Source organism: Ammospiza nelsoni, chromosome 22 (genome assembly GCF_027579445.1).
Source record: "Ammospiza nelsoni isolate bAmmNel1 chromosome 22, bAmmNel1.pri, whole genome shotgun sequence".
Lineage (NCBI taxonomy): Eukaryota > Metazoa > Chordata > Aves > Passeriformes > Passerellidae > Ammospiza > Ammospiza nelsoni.
Window position 1 is genome coordinate 1766019 of NC_080654.1, and position 20303 is coordinate 1786321.

The window sequence follows — 20303 nt, forward strand, 5'->3', positions numbered from 1 at the left end:
GGGTTGGAGCTGGGGGATCTTTAAGGTCGCCTCCAACCCATCCATTCCACGATCCAGGTGTTTAAATTCACCTCTGGTGGCACTTCAGCCACCCACGATCTCATTCCAGGCACAAGGCTGGGACAGGAGGAGTTCAAAAAGGCATGAATTCCCTTCATGGAATCACAGAACGGTTTGGGTTGGACAGGGACCTTGGAGATCACCTCATTCCAGCCCCTGCCAGGGACACCTTCCACGATCCCAGCTTGCTCCAAGCCCTGGCATTGAACACTTCCAGGGACGGGTGCCTCACTCCCTTCACAGTGCAGAATCCCCCCTAATATCCAACCTAAACCCACTCTTTTAACATTCAATGCCCCTAAACCGAGCACTTGTTGGACTGAATGATCCTAAACACCCCGTTAACCCACGGGCATCCCTCCCTCATCCCTTCCTGCCCGGGCAAACCGGGCACTGCCCCGAACCTTCCCCTCACCCCCGAGCCGAGCCGGGCCTGGGGCTCCCCGTGGGCACCCCTTGGGCTCCCCGCGGGCTCCCGGGAGTTGTAGTCGGAGCGCCCGGAGCGGAACTACGGCTCCCGGCTGCCCGCGGGAGCGCAGGCGGGGCGGCCCCGGGGCCGAGCTGCGGCTGCGGCAGCAGCACCGCGGGGACGCGGCGGCCGCGGGGACACGGCCCGGCTCCGGGGACACGGCCCGGCTCCGGGGACACGGCCCGGCTCAGGGCAGCGGGGGTTTGCTACAGCCACACCGGGAGGTGCCGGGATAAGGGCGGATCCCAGCCCCGGTGCCCGGGTTCACCCGCGTTCTCCGCCCGCCCGGGCGCCGCTGTGGGCATGGAGGAGGGACGGCGGCGAGCGCAGCGCTGGGCTTGTGACTCTGGGGATCCTCGGCTCTGCCTTGGCGCTGAGGTACGTGCCTGGCTTTCCCCGGGGTGTTCCCCTCGGGATGGGGCAGCTGGAAGGGACCGGGGTGGTTCTGGCTCCTTTACCGGGGTGGTTCAGGTCCCTTTCAACGGGACCGGGGCCGCTTTAGCCGGCGTGGTTCTGGCCCCTTTAAACCCGGGTGGTTCTGGCAGCTGTAGCCGGGATTGAGCCCCTTTTACCGGGGTGGTTCTGGGAGCTTTAACCTGGGTGGTTCTGGCAGCTGTAGCCGGGATTGAGGCCCCCTTTACCGGGGTGGTTCTGGCCCCTTTAAACCCGGGTGGTTCTGGCAGCTGTAGCCGGGATTAAGGTGCCTTTACCGACATGGTTCTGGCCCCTTTAAACCCGGGTAGTTCTGGCAGTTGTAGCCGGGATTAAGGTCCATTTACCAGGATGGTTCTGGCCCCGTCAACCGGGATTAAACCCTGCTTTAGCCGGGGTAGTTCTGGCCCCTTTAGCCGGGCTGGTTCCAGGACCTTTAGCCGGGATTGAGGCCGCTGTAGCCCGGGTGGTTCTGGCAGTTTTAGCCGGGCTGGTTCCGTCACCTTTAGCCGGGATTGAGGCTGTTTAGCCCGGGTGGTTCTGGCACCTTTAGCCAGGATTGGGGCCGCTGTAGCCCGGCTGGTTCTGGCACCTTTAGCCAGGATTGGGGCCGCTGTAGCCCGGCTGGTTCTGGCTGCTTTAGCCCGGCTGGTCCTGACATCTTTAGCCGGGATTGAGGCCAGTTTATCGCGGGTGGTTCCGACACCTTTAGCCGGGCTAGTTCCAGTACCTTTAGCCGGGATTTTAGCCGCTGTAGCCCGGGTGGTTCCGGCACCTTCAGCCGGGATTGGGGCCGTTTTGGCCCAGGTGGTTCCAGCCCCTGGAGCCGGGCCTGGGCCCGCCCCGGCCCCGCTGTGCTCCAGCCCTGTCGGTGTTTCCCCGGCGGGTTTGAGCTCCGTCCTGTTCCCGGCCGCTCTCTCAGGTAAGGCCGGGCTCAGTGAGCCCGGAGCGCTCATTCCTGCGGGGAATTTCGTTTTCCCTGGAGCGTGTGGGGAAGGAAGCTCGGAGCTGAGGCACGTGTGGCTTTTTCTCTCCCGTGTTTCTGTATTTCCAGTCTGTGAATGGAGGCCACGCTAAACCCAGAACAAACCCGGAGAAGTTGGTGCGGCTGCACTAAAGACACTGGAGGTGTTTGCTCTCATTTCACTGCCCATGCTCAGCTGCAGAATTACTTTCTGAATGTCACAAATTCTGATTCCTACCTCGCTGGGAAGCAAGCGAGCCCTGGCTCACCTTCATGGAGGTCACTTGAGCTTGGCTTTACTGCTGAACCTCCTCTCTTTTTGGCTAAGAGCCTCATGACATCCTCTGCACTTCTCTGTTGCTATAGGAGGAGTGTATTTGGCTCAAATGAGATCCCATTTTTATTTCTCCTCTGTTTAGCAACTCCCTGCTTTCCTGAAACTGCTTGCTGTGGAGAATGATGCAGTTGTTCATCCTTCTAGGACCTTCCTCTGTGCTTGATTACCTGTTGAGTTTTTCATTCATGGTTTCAGGATCTGGAGGAGTGAATTGTCATGGGATGCAGCTGCTGTAAATAACCCACATCCCCCATTTTTATGGTGGGAATGATGCTGTGTGACAGGTAGATAATGGAGATGTGAAAGGGGAAGCTTCCACAGCCTTGGCAGAGCTGGAGAGGTTCTTACCCTATTTTGAGCTTTGCTTTCTGCTCTGAGTTGTAGTGTCTAGGTTTGTGTCTGGAGCAGGTGATGTTTTTTGGTTCCTTTAAAAAGTTCTTTTTTGACTTACAGGGCAGTAGTTGGGTATCTCTGTGTAGTCTCAGCTCTGCCACTGGTAGAGTGAGAGAGTATCCTCAGTACCTTGTGCCTGTTTTTCAAACTGATTTAATTCTGTGCTGGAAGGGCAGGGGTTCTTTAGGGTGCCTGCAGCATTGTTAACAGAATGTCATTTAACAGCATCGCCATGGGCTCTGTTTTATTGAAGAGATATTTCCTTTTTAGGCTTCACAAAGGTGATTGTGTTCCCCATGCCTTCCTCTTTGCACAGCTCTGTGAGTCACTGCCATCAGAAGGAGCTTCATGTCTGTGTGATACTTGGCTCAGCACAATTCTCTGCTTATTCTGATTTTGCTGTACAGCATCATATGTTTTGACATTTATTTTGAGTGCATGTTTGGAGCTCCGTGGCTGCAAAAATCTTGTGCCAGATTCGTGCATGAAGAATCTGTTATTCTCCTGCTTTGCTCTGCAATGGGCACTGCTGGGATTGTTTGGAAGAACTGGGATGCCTTTTCCACTGAAACTTTGTCAAACGTCTGGGAAACTGCAGAAAAAACCCGTGGGAGTGCTGTGAGTGTGGTGGTTGCAGTTGTCTCCTTCCCTTTTTCTGGGGAAGAGGGATGTCCATGGCTTTTTCAGCTGCCTTGATGTGGAAGTGGGTGGCTCCAGGGGCGCAGGATGCTCAGAGCTGTGGCTGCTGCCTCAGAAAGGAGCTCATCTCCTGCCTGGTTTGGTTTTGCTGCTCACAGAGGCTGCTCCTGGTGGTTTCTGTGGAGTTCAGGGCTTTGAGGTCGTGTTGTCCCTGCCTGTTCCCATCAAATCTGTTTGCCTTGCTCCAGAAGTGCTCCTGGGCTCAGGCAGGATTCAGGGCTGGGCTGTCAGCCCTGCTCCTGCCCTTTCCCTTCAGTTCCTGTTTTCCAGGGAGAGAATGGAGAGTCCTGTTTGAGTTCTGGCTGTTTGTCAGGGATTATAACTCATGGCTTGTCAAGGGCGTTTTTGGAGGGGCCAGAATTGTAATGCAGCGTTCTCTCACCTTTCCATTGCTCTCCCTGGAAGCTCTGATGGGAGAGAGAGAGAATTCTCTCCCACAATTCTCCTTAAACAAAGTGCAGTCTGTTGTTTCTTGGGAGACTTGCAGAACTTAAATATTTCTTTTCCCTCTGTACCAGTGTTTGAAATTTTCCAAAAACACAGAAAAAAAATCTTCCAGAATTTAGTTAGGAACATGGAATCAGTGAAGTTCCATTGATGTGCTGGCAGGATATTCAGCTGATTGATCCTGGACCTTGAGCCACGTTCCCTGATGGAATCCCAAGGGAATTTAGGGGTTTGAAACTTCCTTCCTTCAGCTGATTGATCCTGGACCTTGAGCCACGTTCCCTGATGGAATCCCAAGGGAATTAAGGGTTGAAATTTCCTTCTTTTCCCGTGACCAGGCTGTGGAGAGCAGAACTTGGGGTTGGGATGAGCTTTGTTCCTGGCTCTGCCACCAACCCCACGTGTACCTCAGTTTCCATTTCCCATCTGCAGGGTGCTCTTGGATTCTCCAAAATCCCCAGAGCACAAAGAAAACATTTGGATTTGTGAAATGCACAGACCTGGGGGGTGAACTGATGGACCTGCTGCCCCTCAAACCTTCCTGAGTAAGAAACCAAGAGCTCCTCCTCACTCTGTGCTGCTCCCTGTGCCTGCCTGGCCAGAGGCATGTCAGCAGAGATTAGATTTGAAGCTCCTGATCTGCTTTCAGAGCACACAAAGGGCAGGTTGCAGGCTGACAGCAGGCAGGAGGGCAGTGCTGACCCTTCTGGGAGCCTCAAGGAGAATCTCAGGTTGGCAGGATGAGCTATCAAGGCTCATCAGGGATCCAGCGGGTTTTATGCTCCAGCTGCCTCCTGCCAGGCTGAAGGAGCTGCTTTTCCTTTGGAAAAATTGGAGGGGGAGGAGGAAAAATTGTGTTCCTAATAATCCCTTTGTGCCACCAGTGCTGAGGGTCCCAGAGTTTAAACACCTGTGAGCCACAGCTCTGTTTCCTCAGCCCCACTGTTCAACCCTCAGGACATCAGAGTTAATTCCTCTTCATTTTTTCACTCCTGCAGTGAATCAGGATTTTGATTTTTGAACGACTCTTGGGGGACACTGGCTGACTTTATGGACAGAAAAGACAATCATGTCATTAAACTCACGAACTTTTAAATGCTTGAACTGAGATTTTAGTGGTAAATAGGAGTTGATGGCTGGTGTGAGGGAGATGCAGAGCTGAGCTTTACCAGGGCTCCACACCATCAGCTCTGGGCCAGATGGTCTCCTTGCCTCTGAGAAATATATTAGAGCAATGTCAAGGAAGAGCACAGCTGAAATCCTCTGCCAAGACAGATTTCTCACTGTTGGAATATGTTTCTGTCTGATCCTCTATTTCTAGATGATTGAAAATAGTTCTGGAAGGGATTTTGCTGAGGCCACCTAGTCCATCCTTCCCCACAAGGCATGATAAAGTGCACTGAAACCCTTCCTGATGGATCTCTGAGCTTGTTTGAGATTTTCCAGCTGCCCTGGGTGGTTGTATTTGACTTTATTAAACTGGGTTTTTTAATATTGTGGCTTTGTCACTGCTCTGGGCACAGGAAAAAGGGATGCAGGTGGTTGATTTTTGACCTCTTAGTGCCAAGGGCCAGAAAAGTGATGGTGATTCCTGGTAGGAAATGCAGAAAAATCACTCAATCCAATAATTATTGAGGTTTTGTTTCTTTCCCACGGAGATCTTCCATGGAAAAGTTTAAATACCATTCTCCCATTTTTTTCTATGCAAAGATCTTCATTCAAACTTAGCAAATAATTGAGGTTTTTTTTACTTAAACAACATTACCTAGTGCTTGTGTGTGTGGGCAGGGAGTATTTGTTTTTATTGTGAAGCAATATAAGTTTAACTCAAGAGATCTGCTATTGAGGAAAAAGTGGATTCAATGCAGAAGAATCACTCAGTGCAATAATATTGAGTTTTTGTTTCTTTTCCACAGAGATCTTCCATGGAAAAGTTTAAATACCATTCTCCCATTTTTTTCTATGCAAAGATCTTCATTCAAACTTAGCAAATAATTGGGGTTTTTTTACTTAAACAACATTACCTAGTGCTTGTGTGTGTGGGCAGGGAGTATTTGTTTTTATTGTGAAGCAATATAAATTTAACTCAAGAGATCTGCTATTGAGGAAAAAGTGGATTCTCATCAGCTGCTGAGTTTTTTCAAGTCTCCAGGCTCAAATCTGCAAACTGTCAGCTCCAATTAAAGCAAATGGCTGGAGCTGTTTTTCCTCCCTCCTGGAAAGAACACAGTTCATCAAAAGCCAGAAGGAAATTTTCATCATGAGCAATGAGCAATTATCCCATGGGATGGAATAAGAGAGATCCACGAGATGCCCAGTGTGAACTCTCACTTGGAATCAATTTTGATTCTCCACTGGCCACACCAGCACTGATCTCAGCAATTTGGAGCCTGAAATTTTCCCTCCCTGGTAGAGAGAACTTGTGCTTTTGTTGGGGTTTGGTTGATATTGATGTGGAAATGTGAATTTTGAGCATCCCTGACCTTTCTGTGTGGGGTGGGTTAACCCTGACAGAGAACAGGACTGAAAAGGTGAAATTAAGGAATTCCTCAGGTGTAAGGATTGCTTGGAGAGGCAAAGAGATTCTAAACATTGCCCTTTTCTATTTCTTCTCCCATTTTTTTATTGCTGAGCACCTCGAGGTGCTTTCTCTGTGAACTTTCACCTGTAATCACTTTTAATTCTCCACTGGCCACACCAGCACTGACCTCAGCAATTTGAAGCCTGAACTTGTGCTTTTGTGGGGTTTGGTTGATGTTGATGTAGAAATGCCAATTTTGAGCATCCCTGACCTTTCTGTTTCTGGCAGGCAGGGAACAGGACTGGAAAGGTGAAACTAAGGAATTCCTCAGGTGTGAGGATTACTTGGAGAGGCAAAGAGATTCTAAACATTGCCCTTTTCTATTTCTTCTCCCATTTTTTTATTGCTGAGCACCTCAGGGTGCTCCTTCTGTGAACTTTCACCTGTAATCACTTTTAATTCTCCACTGGCCACACCAGCACTGACCTCAGCAATTTGGAGCCTGAACTTGTGCTTTTGTGGGGTTTGGTTGATGTTGGTGTAGAAATGTGAATTTTGAGCATCCCTGACCTTTCTGTGTGAGGTGGGTTAACCCAGACAGACAACAGGACTGGAAAGGTGAAATTAAGGAATTCCTGAGGTGTAAAGGTTGCTTGGGAAGGCAAAGAGACTCCAAACATTCCCCTTTTCCATTTCTTTCCCCAATTTTTACTGCTGAGCATCTCAGGGTGCTCCTTTCCAAATTCCTGTGCACCCTCAGCCTCAGTGGGAAAACCTGGGAAGTTTTGGATTGTTCAGCCCCAGTTTAACCCCCCTGTCAGCCCTGCTTTGGTGACAAACCCAGAGCAGGGAAGGAAATGAAGGAATCCCAGCCAGGCCCAGTGCCCTGTGCTGGGCCACAGCTTTTGCTGTTTTTTTTTTTTTTTTTTTTTTTTTTTTTTTTTTTTTTTAAATTTTATTTGTGGTTTGTGCTGGTGTTTCCTAAAGGTGCTGTTTGCATTTCAGTGTTTTAAAGCAAATATTGACCATTGTGCAATCCAGGTTCATTCCGTGCTTCAGTCCCGCAGTTAGCAGGGAGCTGATTCATGAAAAACACTCTGTGTGTCTTTGCTGCTGGCTGATCCCTGTCACTTTCTGTTTAATTAATTCTCCACTCACTGCTGACAAAAAGCCCTTTTTGGTGCCCAGCTCTCAGTGACAAAGCCAGTCGGGGTTTGGTGCAGATCAGCGTTACATTTTTGGAGCAGGTTCAGATTTCTGTGCCTGTGGTCATCAAAGGGAGGTGAAATCTGAGTTAAATTGAAGGTTCAAGGCCAGCTCAGTGCAGTTTCTGTGTCCACTGCAGCTTTTGGGTTCTGCCGTTCTCACACACAGTGAACCCAAAATTCAGGGTGTGCAACTTATCTGTCACTTCTTCCACCTTTAGGAAGAAAAATCATTTATTTAGATCATTTATTCTCAGGTTGATGTCCATTTTATAGGAAACCAGAATGCTGGAATGAAGGGTTTGCACAAAGCTCCTGAATATTAATACATTTATTGGTGCTTCCTTTAGATCTACATCCTTTAACGAGGTGAAATTAATAAATTTAATGAGGTGAAATTAATAAATTTACAAGGTGAAATTAATGAATTTACCGGTTTATGTCCATTTCTTGGGAAACCAGAATGCTGGAATGAAGAGTTTGCACAAAGCTCCTAAATATTAAATTTTCTGTTCCTTCTTTTAGACCTACATCCTTTAACAAGGTGAAATTATTAAATTTACAGGTTTATATCCATTTTTTTGGAAACCAGAATGCTGGAATGAGGAGTTTGCACAAAGCTCCTAAGTATTAATACATTTATTGGTGCTTCCTTTAGACCTACATCCTTTAACAAGGTGAAATTGATACATTTGCAAGGTGAAATTAATTAATTTACTGGTTTATATCCATTTTTTAGGAAACCATGAAGAGTTTGCACAAAGCTCCTGAATATTAATAAATTTGTTGGTGCTTCCTTTAGACCTACAATCCTTTAACAAGGTGAAATTTGTAAATTTACAAGGCATTTTTAGGAAACCAGAATGTGCAAACTCTTCATTCCAGCAAAGCTCTCGAATATTAAATTTACTGGTGCTTCCTTTAGACCTACAACCCTTTAACAATTTGTGGAAATAGATGGAAAAACAGAGTGAGAACCACTCAAATATTACTGAAAGGCAAAGAAGCAACTCAGTGGCAGCGTAAAAATGAAATGGAAAATTCACTTTGGGCAAACCAGATCAATGGGCTGGCATTTGCAAAGGCCAAGTGTTGATTGCAGAGATAAATCCTTGCTGGGGACTGAGCCTGGCTGGTTATTTTTAGCTTTTCCTCCCTTGTGTTTCAGGATGTGCCTGTGCCTGCTCAGAGCTGGAATGACAAGATATTAAATCCCTGAGCAGAGCCTTATTAATCACCTGCTTTATTCTGTTTATGTAATACAGTTAAATATACTCTGGGAGCACGTGAGGTTTGGAAATTGTTTCACCTCACTCAGGGTTTTATTTTTTATTTGATTGATTTGTTTCACCAGTGGCAGCTGCCCCATATTTGATTTTTTTTTTTATTTAATCTCAGACTGATTTTATCATTAAAATGGATTCATTTATCTGCTGTTGGTATTTAAACTACAAAAGCAGCATCTGCTCCTTTCTGCCTTCCCCCCATGTGCCAGTGATGCCATTTTGCACTATTTTAGACCAAATAAAATTCCTGATTGCATGAGGAGAAAGGAAGAAAAATGTCATTGAGGCTTTGCAGAGGAATCTCCTGGAATTCCAGGCTGGAAGGGACATTAAATCCCATCCTATTTTCCTGCTCCAAACCTGGCCTTGGACATTTCCAGGGATGGGGCAGCCCCAGCTTCTCTGCTGCAGGGTGTCAAAATCAAAAATATTTTGCTGCTTTTCTGCTCTGTTTTCCTCTAATATCAACTATTTTTGTGTGAATTTCAGGGTTTTGGCGTGAATAATGAATATTACTAATTACCTTTCAGGTTTTTGGCATGAATAATGAATATTACCAATTACCTTGGTGATAAACTTAGCAGCTATAAGCCTTGAGCAGAGGTATTTGATCCTGGTTGTGTTATTAAAGAACACAAAAGAGTTTATTTCTGCCTTGCAGGTAGGGGAACAATAATTGATGGTGCATTGAGCTGTGAAATTTGTGTCAGGAAAGGGGGAAAACCCTGCTGAGCCTTATTTCTGTAGGGAAATACAGGAGGAGGGGAAAAAGTGCTAAAACCCAGCAGATTTTAATTCAATATGAGCTGGCTTAATTCGGCCAGGACACCAAAACTATGTTGATATTTTTGATGTGAGAATATGCAAAATTAAGTCTTGAAATAGTGGAGAAAGTGCTAAAACCCAGCAGATTTTAATTCAATATGAACTGGAGGACACCAAAATTATGTTGATATTTTTGATGTGAGGATATCCAAAATTAAGTCTTGAAACAGTGGAGAAAGTGTTAAAGCTCAGCAGTTTTTAATTCAATATAAGCTGGTTAATTCAGCCAGAACACCAAAATTATGTTGATATTTTTGATGTGAGAATATGCAAAATTAAGTCCTGAAATAGTGGAGGAAGTGCTAAAACCCAGCAGATTTTAATTCAATATGAACTGGGTTAATTCAGCCAGGACACCAAAATTGTGTTGATATTTTTGATGTGAGGATATCCAAAATTAAGTCTTGAAGCTTTCCAGTGGTGGTAGCTGATTAATCTACACTTTTAATGACTTGGTAAGAATTTATTTAATGGCACTGGAAGAGGCAAACAGAATGAAAAGAGTAAGAAATGGACAGTGGTGTTATTTTCAAATTCAGTGTAATTCTGGCTGATTTGGGGGCTGATCACTTGGGGAAATTGGGAATTTTGGGGAAATGTGGGATTTGAAATTACCTGAGGAAGCATCTCCTGCACGGGCAAATCTCAAAAGTGGAGCGATTCACCTCAAGACAATTCAAACTGCAAAATATGGTTAAAGGGAAGAAACAAAAGCTCTTTTTAAATTTTTTTTTTTTCTTTTAAAGATATCCTCTGTTTACCATGCTGTTCAAATAATGTGATCACCAGGCGCTGATTTTTGTCAGCTGTTTCCAGCACTGGCTTCTGTTTGCTGTGGGGCCACACCAGCAGCAACCTTTGCCTCCCAGCAGGTGGAAATTGGGCTGAAATATTGAAATATTGGCAGAAAGTTGCCACAATTATTGCAGCTTAAATTTTGCGGGCTGAAAGCTGAAATCCAACCAATTTATCTTTTTTTCCAATTCACTTTTAGTGGGATTTCCTAAAGCTGAGGTGCTGCTCTTTCCTGTGTCACAGCAGGCAAGGTCACAATGTTATTTGAGGATTCAGAAATCTGGATTATTCCTTCATGCTTACCTGAAATTCCCATGGGAAACTGATGTTTCCTTTCTGAATTATTTCTGGCAGCTCCACCTGGAATAATTACAGCCCAGGCAGCATCAAGGAGGAGTATTTGCTTCAGTGAGTGAAGCATTTCCACTTAGGAAATCAATAATGCTGAGATTTGGAGCAGCTTTTCCCTCCTGTTGTGCATCTCCCCTGAGGAGGGGATGGGAGAAAATGTGTGGAAAATGGAATATTCAGGTTAGGAAGGCATCCTCAAGGGTGCTGATGCTTTTTGTAAAACTGACAGCTCCTTTGAAGGATTTCAGCAGCATCCAAAATTTGTGGGAAAGTGCACAGGGAAATGTGGGTTTATGAAGGATATTCTTTGATAATTCCTGCCACAATGGATGTTCTTTGATAATTCCTGCCACAATGGATGTTCTTTGATAATTCCTGCCACAATGGATGTTCTTTGATAATTCCTGCTCCTTGTGGGGCACAAAGAATATTCTTTGATAATTCCTGCTCTCACAGAGAATATTCTTTGTTGATTCCTGCTCTCACAGAGAATATTCTTTGATAATTCCTGCTCTCACAGAGACAGTGAACACCGGTGCACCTCCAGCTCAGCAGTGTTACATCCACCCCCACAAAAAACAAATGAAAGATGACCCAGGGAGACTTTAGTGATGATGAGGAGGGAGGATGATGTGCAGTTCCCCAGGACAGCTGCTTTGATGCTGTCCTGCTGTGCCAGGTGTTTGGGTGTCACAGCACTGAGGACAGGGAGAGGCTGAGGCCGAGCACAGATCAGGCTCACGCTGCAAATGTGCATCAATTTTTATTTTTTTTTTGATGGTTTTGCATCAAACCACTCCTCCACGCCTTCAAAAGGGGATGTTTGGCTGGAGGATGGGTTTATTTTTAGGGTTTGGTGGTTTCAGATGTTTTTATTGGTGGGTGGCAGCGTTGAAAGCACATCCCAAGGCTGAGCTGCTGCTGGGGCTGAGCACATCCCCTCAGCTGGGGCAGCTCCCCACACTCTCTGTCCTGGCACTGGGGGAGCTCTGCTTGTGCCATCCCCATTTTTCATCCCCTGGCATCCTCTTGAGCCTTATTTTAAATTTTTTACAAAATCTGGGTGTTGTGGATAGCTCAGAGGAAGATCCAGGGCCCAGAGCTGCTGCTGGGGCTGAGCACATCCCCTCAGCTGGGGCAGCTCCCCACACTCTCTGTCCTGGCACTGGGGGAGCTCTGCTTGTGCCATCCCCATTTTTCATCCCTTTGCATCCTTTCTTTCAATTTTTGAGAAAATCTGGGTGTTGTGGATAGCTCAGGAGGAAGATCCAGGGGTGCCCAAGGATGCTACAGGAGATTTTTCCAGGCTCTGCACATTGAAAGCCACATTCCTTTTGTCTGTCTTATGCTTATCCTTATCAAACAAGGATTTGAGAATCTGCTTGATTTAAGAATCTGCTTGAATTCAGAATTGAGGATGTGCTGCATCTGTGTGGTGTTCACCTCATTGTCATGGCAACAGTTGGGAAGGCTGGCCCTGTCTTGCTGATCTCACTGATATTCTCCTGAATATTAATGAATTTCCTTCCTTTTGGCCTACATCCTTTAACAAGCTGAAATTCGTGAATTTACAAGGTGAAATTAATAAATGTGCTGGTTTATATCAATTTTTTAGGAAGCCAGAATGCTGGAATGAAGACTTTGCACAAAGCTCCTGAATATTAAATTTACTGGTGCTTCCTTTAGACCTACATCCTTTAACAAGGTGAAGAAATAGATGAAAAAACAGAGTGAGAACCACTCAAATATTACTGAAAGGGAAAGAAACAACTGGAATAAGTGAGAACCACTCAAATAAAGGCAGCCCTAAATCTGCTGGGTTTATTGCAGGTGGAGCAGCAGCCCTGCCCTGTTCCTGCTGTGGCTCATGGATAAATAACAGGAAAGGACTGAAATTAATCTGACATTGACCATGTTTTTGTAAAACTGCCTTTGCTTGGGGAAAACAGGCAAATGCTTTTTTCAAATTTTAAAACTTCCTGTATCCTCAAATCAAAACCAAAACTGACTTGAAGGGCAAGTGAAACTTGACAGTGCTGTAAAAAGATGAGATGCATGTGAGGAGACTTCCTGAAAATGGACTGAAATTCACTTTTATTGCTAAAATCCTGCTGGTGGTGTTTTCTTGCTCATTTCTTTCAATTTTATTTACTGTGCTTGCTTGTTTCTGCTGCTGTTGTGTTCATTCTTGAGTTTGGAATCAAGGGCTGGTACTGGAATTTTGTAGACTCCTTGCCCAGTTCTCTTCCCTAATGCACAGCTCTCTGGAAGAAGTTTTTGGATTTTATTGCAGGTGCTGATGAGCCTTGGAAGCCTGGTTAGATTTTCTGTCACTCCCGTCAATGCTTAAGCTGTGAGAATCCCATTTGTGAACGTGAAAAACTCCAACCGCTTATTTTTAAAATTTTGGAAGTTTAATAATAATAAAATGGTTATAAAAATAGCAGTGTAGTTAGAGTAATAATAATTTGGACAATTTGGATTAGGATAATATGAGACAATAAAAATAAAGAGTTATGGATGACCAGGTACCTTTTCTGGGCAAAATAAGCCCAAAAAAGGACACAGTTAACAGAGGATTAACCCTTAAAAGCAACAGCCTGTTGCATATTCATACACCTCATTAGTGATGCATAAATTCCATTTAAATACAGGATTCTGTCTGGTGAGTGTCATCTTCTTCCTCTGAATCCTGAGGGCATCTTCATGGCTGAGTGAGGCAGGAAAAAGTTTCTCCTGATAATGGAGCAATAAATTCTCTTTCTCTGAAAGATTTCGGTGTCCTGTGGCTGCTATCTCCCTGTGAGTCCTTTCTTTAAAAAAGTATCTCACATAGCATAGTTTCTATTTTAACATTATGTTATAACCTAAAACTATATTTAACACACTACTAAAAAAATCAATACAGCATCACTGTCTGACATAACACATATAATACTCATTTGTATATTTGCCAAAAGCCAGTCATAAAATACACATTTTTCACAGCGAATAAAGCAGATTTATCTCAGCAAGTCAGGATTTTTCTGCAGATTCTGGGGGAGGGGAGATGAGATGTGATGTGTGGAACACACCCCCTGAATTTCTGCTGGTTTGTTCGCAGGTGTGCTGACCATGCTGACCCCGCCCGAGACCCCAGTGCAGCGGGAGCGCGCGTAGGGTTTGCTGTGCAGATCCATGGACCTGGACCCCCATGCCAGCATGCAGGTGGGGATGAGGGTTGTGCGTGGAGTGGACTGGAAGTGGGGCAGCCAGGACAGCGGCGAGGGCAACGTGGGCACCGTGGTGGAGATCGGCCGCACGGGCAGCCCCACCACGCCCGACAAGACCGTGGTGGTGCAGTGGGACCAGGGCAACAGGACCAACTACCGCACGGGCTTCCAGGGCGCCTACGACCTGCTGCTCTATGACAACGCCCAGATAGGTGAGCGCGGCAGGGCACAGCCCCTGGCACTGCCATTCCTGCCTACAGTGTCCCTGTGCCAGCCTCTGCTCGCTGCCTGCGCGGCCACGCGCATCCAGGGCTGTGCGAAATAGCCCAGCAGTAATTTAGAGCCTTTATTTGTGCATGTCCGTGTGATCTGTAAAGAGTCTAATTTAATGTTTCTCTCTGTGCAAAGAGCACAGAGGGCAAGGGCACAGCCCCTGGCACTGCCATTCCTGCCCACAGCACCCCTGCCCCTGTGCCAGCCTCTGCTCGCTGCCTGCCTGGCGATGCTGGGATTTGTTGGTGGCAGAATAACCCAGTAATAATTTAGAGCCTTACTTGTATGTGTCTGTGTGATTTGTAAAGAATTTAATGTAATGTTTCTCTCTTTGCAAAGGCTCTGCTGGAGCAGGGCATGGGCAGGGGCACAGCCCCTGGCACAGTCACCTCCTGTCCCTATACTGTGTGATGGGACAGCATTTAGCACCACCTGATTTCCCTCTTTGAAAAGGCTCTGCTGGAGCAGGGTTTGGCATTCTGCACTTCTGGAAGGGTGGTTCTAAGATCCTGATTTTCCCTGGAATTCCTGTGGATCTCAAAGATGTTTTTCTGCAAGGGTTTGACGTATTTGCAATGCTAGAAGAGTGGTTATGAAAACTGGATTTTCCCTGGAATTCCTATGGATCTCAAAGATCTTTTTCTACAGGGCTTGGGCATTCTGCAGCACTGGAAGGGTGGTTATGAAATCCTGATTTTCCCTGGAATTCCTGTGGATCTCAGAGGTCTTTTTCTATAGAACTTTGGCATTCTGCAGAGCTGGAAGGGTGGTTCTGAAATCCTGATTTCCCTTGGAATTTGTGTGGATCTCAAAGATCCTTTTCTGGCAGGCTTTGGCATCCTGCAGTGCCAGAAATGTGGTTATGAAAACTGGATTTTCCCTGGAATTCCTGTGGATCTCAGAGGTCATTTTCTGGAAGGGTTTGGCACTGTGCAGTGCTGGAAGGGTGGTTCTAAAGTCCTGATTTCCCTTGGAATTTGTGTGGATCTTGAAGATCCTTTTCTGAAATGGTTTGACGTATTTGCAATGCTAGAAGGGTGGTTTTCATAAGGGTGATTTCCCCTGGAATTCCTGTGGATCTCAAAGATCTTTTTCTACAGGGCTTGGGCATTCTGCAGTACTGGAAGGGCGGTTATGAAATCCTGATTTTCCCTGGTATTCCTGTGGATTTTCTCTGGAATTCCTGTGGATTTTCCGTGGTATTCCTGTGGATTTTCCCTGGTATTCCTGTGGATTTTCCCTGGAATTCCTGTGGATTTTCCGTGGTATTCCTGTGGATTTTCCCTGGTATTCCTGTGGATTTTCCCTGGTATTCCTGTGGATTTTCCGTGGTATTCCTGTGGATTTTCCGTGGTATTCCTGTGGATTTACCGTGGTATTCCTGTGGATTTTCCGTGGTATTCCTGTGTCTTTTCCCCGGTATTCCTGTGGATTTTCCGTGGTATTCCTGTGTCTTTTCCATGGAATTCCTGTGGATTTTCCGTGGAATTCCTGTGGATTTTCCGTGGAATTCCTGTGGATTTTCCGTGGAATTCCTGTGGATTTTCCGTGGAATTCCTGTGGATTTTCCGTGGAATTCCTGTGGATTTTCCCCGGAATTCCTGTGGATTTTCCCCGGAATTCCTGTGGATTTTCCGTGGTATTCCTGTGGATTTTCCGTGGTATTCCTGTGGATTTTCCATGGAATTCCTGTGGATTTTCCGTGGTATTCCTGTGGATTTTCCCAGAATTCCTGTGGATTTTCCGTGGAATTCCTGTCGATCTCCCATTCCCTTTCCCCGCCAGGTGTCCGCCACCCCAACATCATCTGTGACTGCTGCAAGAAGCACGGCATCCGCGGCATGAGGTGGAAGTGCAAGCTGTGCTTCGACTACGACCTGTGCACGCAGTGCTACATGAGCAACAAGCACGACCTGGCGCACGCCTTCGAGCGCTACGAGACCGCGCACTCCCAGCCGTGAGTCATCCCCCCTCCTTAACGGGAATAAAAACCAGAAAATAATACAAGAAATAGGAGTTTAATATTAATAACATAAATGTTATAATGTAATTTAATACGCTGTTATATGTGTTATATGTAATATAATTATATTGTATATATGTAATATAGATATAATATAATATTACATATTACATATTATATATAATATAATATGTAATACGTAATATGTAATATATAATAATATATAATATATAATATATAATATATAATATATAATATATCATATATCATATATCATATATCATATATCATATATAATATAATATTTCATATTATATATAGTATAGTATATAATATGTAATATATAGTATAATATGTAATATATATGTGATATATATGTAATATATATATGTAATATATATATGTAATATATATATGTAATATATGATATGTAGTATATATATGTAATATATATATATGTAATATATATATGTAATATATATATAATATATATATGTAATATATGATATGTAATATAATTATTATATATTATAGGAGTAAAAACGTATATAAATTATATAAAATATAGAAATAATAAAAATAGAAATAAAATAAAATAAATAAATACAATAGATAAAAGAAAAATGGAAATGAAAGAAAAATGGAAATCAAAGAAAAATGGAAATGAAAGAAAAATGGAAATCAAAGAAAAATGGAAATGAAAGAAAAATGGAAATCAAAGAAAAATAGATATAAAATAAAATAGAAATAAAATAAAATAGAAATAAAATAAAATAGAAATAAAAATAGAAATAGAAGAAAAATAGAAATAAAATAAAATAGAATTAAAATAAAATAGAAATAAAATAAAATAGAAATAAAAGAAAAATAGAAATAGAAATAAAATAAAAATATAAATAAAATAAAAATATAAATAGCATAAAAATATAAGAGAAAAGAAAGAGACCAATAAATGAGAGAGAAAATAACAGAAAATTAAAATATAAAAATAAGAATAGAAATAAAATAAGAATAGAAATAAAATAAAAATATAAGAAAAATAAAAATACAAATAGCATAAAAATATAAGAGAAAAGAGATGAATAAAAAGAGAGAGAAAATAACAGGAAAGAAAAATTAAAAAATTAAAATATAAATAAAACAAAAATAGAAAAATAGAAAAGAAAAAGAGATGTATATAGAGAGAGAAAAGTAAAGTAGACAATAAAACCTGTGGCAGTTCCTTAAGAATAAAAAGAGAAAATTAGAGTTTTTTCTTCTAATTTTTTTTGTAGAGGAGAAAACCTTTGGCAGTTCCTTAGGGACAAAGAAAGAAAATCAGAGTAGTTTCTTTTTTTACTTCTAAATAAAGTAGACAATAAAACCTTTGGGAGTTCCTTAGGCACAAAGAGAGAAAATCAGAGAATTTTACTTTTTTCCTTCTATGTTAAGTAGAAGGAAAAAAGGAAAAGAAAAAAAAGAAGAGAAAAAAAGAAGAGAAAATCAGAGTATTTTCTTTTTTTCCTTCTGAGTAAAGTAGACAATAAAACCTTTGGCCATTCCTTAAGGACAAAAAGAGAAAACCCAAAGTTTTTATTATATTTATATAATATTTATATTATATTATATATTTTTATTATATTTCTCTAATAAATATAACGAATATATACTATATTATATATAATATTATATATAATATACATTATATATGCTATACTATATATTATATACAATATATACTATATGTTATAGATTAGATATTATAAATAGAATTATATCCATTATACATAATATATTATATTTTATATTATATAACATTTTTATATTTATATAATAAATATAGCAAATATATACTCCATTATATATAATGTCATATATTTTATACATTATATACTATATATTATATACTATATATACTATATATGATATATTAGATATTATGTATGATATATATAATATATATTATATATATTATACATAAAATATTGTATATATAATATTTATATAATAAATATAATAAATATTATTTTTATTTCTTGTTTAGTTTGGATTTTATGGCTCTTGTGGGAGAGCCTCTCATCCTTGGCTTAAAAGGATGGAACTGAGTTTTACTGAAGAGCTTTTTTCAGAGCTGTTGTATCCATTTCCTGAATATTTGCTGAATAATTGGGAGATAAATCAGTGTCTGTGAGCAGAGCAGGGCAGCAAAGCAAAGCTCGTCAGTTTTCTCTTAGGGTTGGAAAATTCCGGCACATTCTGGTGAGTTCTGCAAAAAAAAAAAAAATAAGGAAAAAAATCTGGATAAAGGAAAAATCTGGATAAAGACAGTTCCTGAAATAGGTTTCTGTAATCAAACCTGAGATAATCTCCTAGAAAATATTAATGTTGTTCTATTCCTGTGCAACACCAACATTTTGCTTGGATCACCTGCTCAGGGCTGGGCTGAATTTCAGATGTGGAATAATTTACCCAGGTTATTTTCTGGACTTTTCTCACCAATAAATCACAACCTCAGTGGTTTTTCACAAGCCTTGTTTTTTATTTTTTTATTTTTTTCCTGGCAAACAATGGAGCTGGAGGAGCCAGCGAGCTACACAGGGAAATGTTTTGTGTAATCAAGCACAAGAAATACAAATATTTTCTCCCATTGTGCTTTATCCTGTAGTCAAAACAGAAATTGCAGTTATTTTCAGCTGTAATTCTTAAACCAGCTCTGGCTGGTGGAGTTGGAAATCAGATCCAGGAACAAGTGTGTGCTCTGATTTAGGTCTGGGCAGTTTCAATAATCCAAATTCCCATCTGTGGCTCTGGGAGCTGAGCTGATCCAGCAGCTGAGTGACAACTGCTGGGTGTTTGATTTCTGGGCAATAATATAAATAATGAAAATTATTTACACAGCAACCTCCTCAGCAGGTGGTATTTTCAACTATTTATTTTAAACTTTGTTTAAAAGAAATAGTTAATAAATAGTTTAATAATAGTTTTTTAACATTTGAGCTAAGAAATTTGGGTGAGGAATGTTTGGAATCAAATTAACTTATTAATATGGATTTTTTTTTTTTTAATCTATTAATGGATTTGTATTTTACTTTAGAGAAATTTTATTTCATGGAAAAAACCACCACAGTTTGCCAGATAAATTGCCTGTGCCTCCTTAAAAAACCCCAACCATGAGCACCAAGGTGTATTTTCATACTGGGGCTTCCCTTGTGTAATTTGGATTATTCTGTTTCATTTCTATAACAGGTATTGACATATGATATATAGACATATTCAATGAGATATTTTATCTTTATCTTTGCTGGAATTACATGATCAAAACTTCAAGCAAGAGAAACTGACCCAGCTTTGGCTGGGTTTTGAGCTGATAATGAAAGTTGGAGGATGATAAAATGACATTTTCACTCTGTGTGCTCAGTGGTGTTCCTGCATCTCCTCAGTGCAATATTCTGCTTTTTAATGCTCTGTGGGAACATCTCTGAGCGAAAATCTGTCTGCAGGAACCTTTTTAGTTCCCATTTTGTAGCCTTGGTCTGAAACCTTCCCTGCTGTGGCTTTTCAGAGCAGGAATTGATCCAAATTACTTTGGGGGTTACCAAAAAACCACAGCTTTTATTGATAAAGATGTGTTATAAGGCTGGTTTTGTCAATAAATATGTCCTGTCATGGAAGGAGAGGATTGAAAAGGAAAAAATCTGGGTAAAGGCAGCTCCTGAAATAGGTTTTGGGATCCAGATTACTTTGGGGTTACCAAAAAAACCACTGTTAATTAATGTGTTTTAAGGATACAGCTGGTTTTGTCAATAGATATGTCCTGTCAAGGAAGGAGAGGATTGAAAAGGAAAAAATCTGGGTAAAGGCAGTTCCTGAAATAGGTTTCTGTGATCCAAATTACTTTGGGGGTCACAAAAAAACCACAGTTTTTACTGATAAAGATGTGTTATAAGAATATCCACATTTATGATATAAGGGTACAGCTGGTTTTGTCATGAACTTTGCCTTGTCAAGGATGGAGAGGATTGAAAAGGGGAAAATCTGGATAAAGGCAGTTCCTGAAATAGGTTTTGGGATCCAGATTACTTTGGGGTTACC

At 42.2% G+C, this 20303-nt stretch overlaps 1 protein-coding gene across 1 annotated transcript in view; it reads left to right on the plus strand.

The window, feature by feature from the left end:
• The first annotated feature begins 681 nt into the window (after positions 1–681).
• MIB2 (MIB E3 ubiquitin protein ligase 2) overlaps positions 682–20303 on the plus strand; it is a 45605-nt gene continuing 25983 nt past the window's right edge. The window contains exons 1-3 of the mRNA XM_059487430.1: positions 682–907; positions 13888–14208; positions 16055–16226. Coding sequence (XP_059343413.1) covers positions 13962–14208; positions 16055–16226 — 419 coding nt within the window. The 5' untranslated portion in view covers positions 682–907; positions 13888–13961. The remainder of the gene's footprint in view (positions 908–13887; positions 14209–16054; positions 16227–20303) is intronic.